The sequence below is a fragment of the Spea bombifrons genome, chromosome 1 (assembly GCF_027358695.1).
Source record: "Spea bombifrons isolate aSpeBom1 chromosome 1, aSpeBom1.2.pri, whole genome shotgun sequence".
Lineage (NCBI taxonomy): Eukaryota > Metazoa > Chordata > Amphibia > Anura > Pelobatidae > Spea > Spea bombifrons.
Window position 1 is genome coordinate 115,200,955 of NC_071087.1, and position 8,597 is coordinate 115,209,551.

Consider the following 8,597-nt stretch of genomic DNA (forward strand, 5'->3'; position numbering starts at 1 on the left):
GCAGGACTGGAGCAGAGAATAGACCCTCCCACAAGTAAGCAGCAGGGCTCTTGTGATCCTGGCTGACGATCTCACGCGGGCCGCACCTTGAGGTTCCGCGGGCCGCATTTGGCCCGCGGGCCGCATGTTGGACGCCCGTGATATAATGTCTGGGTATAGATTTACTGAAGATTATTTGTTACCGTATAGAACATATTATTTAGCCTGACAAGAAAGCTATAAAATAATTATTGAAATATATCACTTTTCTTTTTTATATCTCAGTAAGTCGTCCCATAAAAATATATTTTTCAAATAAGCAAAACTCTTGAATTACATTATTGAATTATTACTAACCAAATTGTCTCTTGCTAGGATAGAACACAGCAAGCGATAAAGGACTTCTTGCTCGGTTCCAAGCATACAGTTATTTTTTCCTTGTGCTGATTCTTAATTTTATTTTTTTAGATAATGCAGTTTGTTTCCCAAAGTGTATCTGGCAAGATATTGATATATATCAAATAATTCAATTTGTTCAATTTTAAAAGAATGTATGAAGGATTGAAATATGCCTTACACATGCTTTTTAATATGCATTTATAGTGTGAAGCAAATGTCTAGATTTGAGAAGTGCACTGTCCATTATAAGGACATCATAGTATAAAACCAAAATCTTTGAATTGTGGATGCTTTCAATTCTAAACAGAATTATTTATAGGTCATACATTCTACTATCACATATATCTATATTTCATGTATTTATTCAATGCCATGTTTGTATATGTTCTCTGTTATATTTTATGTTCTAATACAACCCAATGAGTCCAAGCATTTATCAGTCCAGATTAAGTTCATGGTATGTTTTTTTCATCATCAAATGTTCTAAACTGTTCCACTTGATATGGATAGATAGCTTTTATTTAATGAATATCCTAAACTATGAAACCATGGGTCTGGGAAATGAAAGTGTGGTGACAATATTTGTAATTTTAGGATTTCCTGGAAGTCCATCATTGCAGTACTTGTTGTTCTTTTTACTATGTATCACCTATATAATAACCCTTCTCAGCAATATTGTGATCATTGCTATAATATGTAAAGAGAGATGCCTTCACACCCCTATGTATTTCTACTTGCGCATATTTTCTTTATTGGAAGTCTGCTATGTCTCTGTTATTGTCCCCAAGATTCTGACCACCATTACTCAACATGGGAGACTTATTCCATATTCCAGCTGCATCACACAACTTTTTTTCTTCTTCTTTCTTAGTTCCACTGAATGTTTTTTGCTGAGTGTCATGGCTTTTGACCGTTATTTAGCAATTTGTCATCCCCTACGTTACCCATCTCTTATGGACATGGACATGTGTTGGAATTTAACAATATGCTCATGGTTTGGTGGTTTCATTACTACCTTTCCTCCAATACTACTGATCTCCAGGCTTCCATTTTGTGAAAGTAATTTAATCGACCATTTCTTTTGTGATGCACCCCCTCTTTTAAAACTTTCATGTGCCGACACAAATCTGAACGACCTCTTGGATTTTATTTGTGCTTCTGTAGTAATAGTAACTTCTCTCATAGTGACTCTGATTTCTTACCTCTATATTCTAAGAACTGTTCTGAAAATGCCTACTGCTAAGGGGAGAACAAAAACATTTTCTACCTGTGGCTCCCATTTAATTGTAGTCATTATTTATTATGGGGCTGTTATATTTATGTATGTGAGACCAAAGGTGGGTTTTACCTTCAGTCTCAATCGAATAGTGGCAGTGTTTTACACAGTAATTACCCCTATTTTAAACCCTATTATTTATTGCCTGAGAAATAGAAATGTGAAAAGTGCATTTAGAAAACATCTGTTGTTGTTAAAAGATTTACAGTAACCATTCAATAAACTCTCCACATTTCGAGATCTGTTTTTCAAGATATAACACACGATTATGTTTCTTTATGTTACTTATATTGATTATCTAGTTTTATTGCCTTGCAACATTATGAGGATACTAATTTCACTCTCTTTATGATGACAAGCTTGTTTATTGATATAACCTGCTTTATATGCAGGCCCGGATTGACTTAGGGGCTGATGGAGCTGCAGCTCCAGGCTCCTACCTTAAAATAGGCCCAGTCAGGACCCAGCCTATGCCTATTAACTTTATTTAACATGGAGAATGTTAAATAAAGTTAAAAAAAACCCAAATGTTTTAATTTAAGCTCTGTGCGGCCGCAGACCCCTAAGGCCGGCCCCTTAGAGTGGCGGACCCGGTCGCAGTTGCGGTGGGCTTGAGGGGCCCTGCGTTAATGCGGCCGTAGAGGCCGCATAGGCCCAGTCCTGACTGGACCTATTTTAAGGTAGGGGCCTGGAGCTGCAGCTCCATCAGCCCCTAAGTCAATCCGGCCCTGCCGCGGGCCCGGTCGCAGTTGCTGCTTGCTCCGGCAACAAGGTAAGTAGGGTGAGGGAGGGGGGTGCAGTGAGAAGGGGCAGAGGGGGGTTAGATAGTGAGAAATGAGGAGAGGGGATACATATTGAGAAGTGGGGAAGGGGGTACATAGTAAAAAGGGGGAACATAGAAGGGGCAGATAAGATGGGGAGAAGGGGTAGTGTGAATGCGTATGAGAATGAATGAATAAATGTGTGGATGAATTGTGTGAATGCGTATGACAATTAATGAATTCATGTGTGGATGAATTGCTTGAATGATTTGTGAGACTGCATTAATGAATGTGTTAATGATTTGTGTGAATGAGTGAGTAAATGCAAAGATGGTACTTGAAGGGTGGGCTTTAACAATAAATAAATAAATAAATAAAAATGGGCTGCTCTGGCTTAAATGCCCGGGCCTATTTTTTGTCCCAGTCCGGGCCTGTTTATATGTTTGATTGTGATAAATCTATTGGTATTAGATTGGTGAATTTGGATTCATACGAATTGCAAATTTACTGAATTTTGAAAAATTAGGCCTTTCTTATGAAGCCCTGAAAGCGAGGCCAGAACCCAATTATACAAATTGCTAATTTTTTTAAAAATATATTTTAATATAATTGATAAGACATAACAAGACAAAACAATATGCTAAAAATAATAAACTTACAAAACATTGACAAGTGTACATTGCCCAATCAATATCTAAAGTACAATCTTTTCATTAATTCCCCCAACTAAAACATAAAGGGGGAGAGAAGGAGAAATGAGGAGGGGTCCAATCTTTTTATAGGAGGTAATATCAATTTATTGAAGGGGCCTGTAGATCTTCACATTAACACCTATCTGTAATATATCGGTCCCAATCTATCCATGTCTGTTGTAAGGTTACATTAAAGTCTTTTTCCATCTCTAATTGGTAGGTTATTTGCTTTTTAAAAACTTCCCATGAAGGTATATCTGTGCTCTTCCAATTAAAATGTTTGCGGCAGCTAGAATCTGTGTGAGGGTATAGATGCCCCCCAACTGTCCCGATTTGGGGTCTCTGTCCCGCCATCCCGCCTATCCCTTCCTCTGTCCCGCTTTGGAGCCGGGATACCGGCAGCCGGAGGAGGCTTTTAATCCCGTTCGCAGCTGCTCAGCGGCTGTTTTGAATGCTGGCCAGCAGACCAACATTCAAAACAGCCGCTGAGCGGCTGCAAACTGGATTGAAAGCCTCTTCTGGCCACCGTCGCCTAATGATATGAAAGGGGCTGGCATGCGCACACTGCACCGCCTGATGACCGTACCTCAGCTCTTCGTCCCACACCTTTTAAGACCTGGGACGAAGTGCTGAGCTACGGCCGTTGGGCGGCACGGTGCGTGCACGCCAGCCCCTTTCATTTCATGAATGCCGGCCTCTACCTGCTGCCCCCACCAGACATCAGGGAGTCAGAAGCAGTGGTATGGGGGCATAGTGTTATATGGGAGGCATAAGGCTTTTCTGGAAGCAGAGTGCCCCATGGTATGCCTTTCAACCCCCTTTATGCCACTCTGCCTGCAAAAATGCATTTTAACCCCTATATGCCACTCTGCCTCCAGACTGGCATATAGGGGTATAAGGCATTTCTGGAGACAGAGTGCCATATAGGGGGTATAAGGCATTTCTGGAGGCAGAGTGGCATATAGGGGGTTTAAGGCATATAGGGGGTTAAAAGGCATATCATGGGGCAGAGTGTCATATAGGGGGGTATAAGGCATTTCTGGGGGCAGAGTGGCAAGCTTGCGGGCAGATGTGCATAATTGGGAGGCAAGTTGGCAAATAAAAGGAAATAAAAACAAAACAGAAATTTCTCAATCATAGCTTTTATTAAATATGAAAACATAGTTTACATGAATTAATAAAGAAAAAAAGTTTCTTACAAGAATATCGTGAAGAATAATGTGATCACTGTTTTGCTCCACTGAATAAAATGGAACTTTTTCATCTAAAAATGTTTGCAGTAGAAAATGTTTTGATTCCAAAATCAAAGGGCAGTGTACATGTATGTGTGTAAGGGCAGTGTATATGTGTGAGTGTAAGGGCAGTGTACACGTATGTGTGTGTAAGGGCAGTGTATGTGTATGTCTAAGGGCAGTGTATGTGTATATGTGTGTGTAAGGGCAGCGTACGTGTATATGTGTGCGTGTTAGGGCAGTGTACGTGTATATGTGTGTTTATGGGCAGGTGTGTGTAAAGGCAGTGTATGTGTATATGTGTGTTTAAGGGCAGGTGTGTGTAAATGGAGTGTGTAGGAGTCCTGGGAGGGAGGCTAACATTAGCCTTTTTTTTTTTTTTTTTTTTTAAGACTTAAATTCTCCATTTATTCAAACATGCATTTAAATAAAAGTAAATATAAAAAGTGGTGGAAAATTGAATTGCCCCTCTTTTATCACTCCGTCAGAATCACAGGGCAGCAAAGTTGGACTGCTCAATGTGAACGGAGCTTCATTCCCAGTTACTATTACAAGAGTTACACTAACCAAAAAAAAGAAAACATCAATAGTTTAAGCAACAGCAACCCGACGCGCGTCACATTGCTTTTATTTAAACCACTGACGTTTTATAATAAAAAGGGCTACATAAAAAAAGAAAGTACAGTGTGATGATCGGCATTTTAGAAGGATTAAAGAACCTTAATATACCATAAATTCCTTTTTAGGAGTGCTGGTCATACGCAACTCGGCATGGCTGTTTTTTTTTTTGTTTTTTTTTTTAAAAAGCAATTTTTATTTTGTCAATAGAAAAGATGACTTCCAGAGAGCTCAAATACAGACAATACACGACATCGTAGATACAGTATACATATCAGGACAACCGAGATGATCACATTATAGGGGGCGATGTGAATAAGCTGTAACACAATAACAGACCCGTGCCGTGACGCCCGATTAACCAGGGCCCAGAAAGGCGTACATTAAGCTCACAGAATGTCAGCGTTGGTGAGTCTGGAGCAGGTGTAAGCCTCGAAAACCATCTCCAGAAAGAAGTCCGGAGAAAAGAAGAAAGATAAAGTCAGAAGACAAAAGAGAAGTACCGAAAAAAGAAGAGGGGAAGAAAAAAAAAAAAAAAAAAAGAAAGAAACGAGATAGGGGACAGTCGAGAACCTCAGAGCCTCAGCAGCCATAGGTCAGATCCACGGGAGTGATGCAGGCGACATCCCAAACTTCTCCATCCATGGTCCCCAGGTGAGAAGAAAAATATGGGACTGGTCATGCAAGTAAGCCGTAATTTTTTCCATCTTCAGCATATGCCAAATTTTAGCTTCAATAACGTGCAGCTCAGGAGTGCCAGATTTCCACACTTGGGCAATAGCAAGACGGACCGCCGTACAAACACGAAATATAAGACGTTGTGCTGGTTTAGCCAAAGCGTCCGAGGGATAGCCTCTACAAAGAAGGGCCGACCAAGGCTCGGGTTGGAGGGATTCCCCAAGTGCATCGCTCAGCAGGCTGAAGAAATGGGCCCATATCGGCACAAGCTTAGGACAGGTCCACCAAATATGTAGTGGGGTCCCGGCCTCGTCACAGCCACGGAAACATAGAGGTGAATGCGTCGGGAACATACGGTGCAGGCGTGAAGGAGTAAGATGCCAGCGAGACAACACCTTAAAGCAATTCTCCTGGACAAGGGTGCAGGCGGTGACTTTCCAAACGTTCTCATAAATTTCCCCCCAATCGGAGGAATCGAGGGTTTGATCCAGGTCGGTCTCCCATTGGCTTTCAAAAGAGGGTGAGGACGGGTATTTCACCCCCAGAATATGGTTGTACAGTAGGGAAATCGATCCACCGATTTTATGGGAGCGTACACATACATATTCATAAAAGGTAGGAACATAATCCGGGTAGCGCTTGAGAAACAGAAGGAGAAAATGAGAAATCTGGTGGTACCGAAAAGTTTCAGACGCAGGGATGTTGTGCAATGATGTCAGTTGCTGGAATGAGTAGGGTCGGTTGTTCAGGAGCAGGTCTCCCACTGTAACGAGTCCCTTGTCGACCCACCACTGGAACGGGCGAACCTGAAGACCTGCTGGGAAATCACGGTTTTGGAACACCGGTGTCAATCGAGACCCATTGTCCATAAGCTTATATTTGCGACGAACCCGGTACCAGAGAGAAAAGGAATGTAGGAGGGTAGGGCTGTCGGAGAGCCTGCGTTTATCCAGGGTAGGAAGCCACATAAGCCATCGGAGATTCGCCCCAGAAGAGAGATCAGACTCCAGCTGAACCCAGCGCGCAGGTGATGGGCGCACCGAGAGGGATAGAAGCATAGCCAATTGAGCCGCAACATAGTATTCATAAAGGAGGGGAGCGGAAAGTCCCCCAGCCTTCTTCGACCTATAAAGGGTCGATCTAGCAAACCTACTCCTTCGGCCCTGCCAAACAAACCTCTCAATAGCCCCTTGAAGGCCCGCAATATCTTTCCGATGGATCGGCAAGGAGATAGAACGAAAAAGATATAACAACTTGGGCAACAGAGTCATTTTCACAGCATAGATTCTCCCCATAAGTGATAGAGCGTAGGCGGACCAGGTGGTGAGATCACGCTTCAGGGTCTGGAGTAGCGGCGGATAGTTGGCCGCATACATCTGCTGATGAGAAGGGGTGATATTAATGCCCAAAGACCGTATGGCGAAGGGCTGCCATTTAAAATCAAAGTTAAGGGAGAGGAGCTTCACCGTAGGGGAGGGAAGGTTAACATTTAAAGCTTCGCATTTGTCTGAATTGATTTTATATCCTGAAAACCTCCCGAACTGGCCTAGCAAGTGATACAAATTAGGTAGGGACGTGAGTGGGGATGTCAAAGAGAGCAGAACGTCGTCTGAAAACAGGCTAAGTTTGTAGTCCCGGCCACCCACAGTAAGACCCTTAATATCCGGGTGTCGACGAATGGCCTGAGCTAATGGTTCAATGGCCAGTGCAAATAGTAGTGGCGAGAGGGGACAACCTTGGCGTGTCCCTCCCTTAATTGCAATAGACCGAGAGCGGAACGTGCCAATATCCACCACGGCAGAGGGAAGCGTATACAAAGCCTGCGCACCTTGCAAAAAAGCCCCGGAAAAGCCAAAGGCCCGCAGGACAGACCACAAATACCCCCAGTCCACTCGGTCGAAGGCCTTTTCTGCGTCCAGAGACAGAAGCATCATTGGTGACCCGAGTCTCCGACACGAGTGGACCAGGTTCAAAGAGCGCCTAATATTATCCGGGGCCTCCCTCCCCGGAACAAAGCCCACCTGGTCAGGATGGACCAGAGCGGGTAAGACCCCGTTTAACCGGATGGCGAGTACCTTGGCAAAAAGTTTCAAATCAATATTAATAAGGGAGATGGGCCTATAACTGGAACAAAGCGAAGGGTCCTTGCCCTCCTTGGGAATCATAACTATCTTGGCCCTCTGCATATCCACAGAGGGACACGCTTCCCCCTTAAGGAACAAGTTAAATAATGCGGTCAAATGCGGAAGAAGGCATGCAGCAAAAGATTTATAATATTTAGCGGTGAAGCCGTCGGGACCCGGGGCCTTCGGATTTTTAAAACACTTAAGGGCAGCAGAGACCTCATCCACCGTTATAAGAGCATTTAGGTTAGCTAAGGCCGAAGGAGCAAGCGAAGGCAACTTACACTCAGAGAGAAACTGTTGCAGGTCAGCTGATAGCGAAGCCTCAGAGGAAGCTTTCTTGCCGTCGTATAAATGAGAGTAGTACTCCGCAAACCGATCCGCAATGGCTCCAGGGTCAGAGGTCAAACAGCCTGATGTTGTCTTTATATGACGTATAGTCCGGGAGCGAATGAGGTTCTGTAGCCTCCTTGCCAACATAGTGTCCGGTTTGTTAGCTTTCTCGAAAAACCGTTGTTTAGTGCGGAGAAGCGCTTTAGTGGTGTCAGAGGATAGTAACAAATTAAGTTGGCCCCTGGTGGAAACTATCTCCTGAAGAAGACGAGAGTCACCGGAGCTTTTGTGATCCGCCTGAAGTCTGGATAAGGTGGCCCCAAGGTTCTCTATCTGAGAAAGATGTTGCTTCCGTTTGGCCGAGTTCAGAGCTAGGAATTGTCCCCGAAGAACTGCCTTGTGGGCATCCCAGGTAGTACTGAGGGAAACTTCCGGGGTCAGGTTCTCCCCGAAGTAAGTGGTAATGGATTGGCTGATGGTCTCACGAACAGCAGGGTCGAGAAGGA

General features: G+C 43.6%; 1 protein-coding gene across 1 annotated transcript; it reads left to right on the forward strand.

Annotated features, from left to right (window-relative positions):
• The first annotated feature begins 926 nt into the window (after window positions 1-926).
• On the forward strand, window positions 927-8,313 carry LOC128469656 (olfactory receptor 6B1-like). The gene is made up of 2 exons (XM_053451499.1): window positions 927-1,840; window positions 8,280-8,313. The coding sequence occupies exons 1-2, from the start codon at window positions 927-929 to the stop codon at window positions 8,311-8,313; spliced, it is 948 nt and encodes a 315-aa protein (XP_053307474.1).
• Window positions 8,314-8,597: the final 284 nt, after the last annotated feature.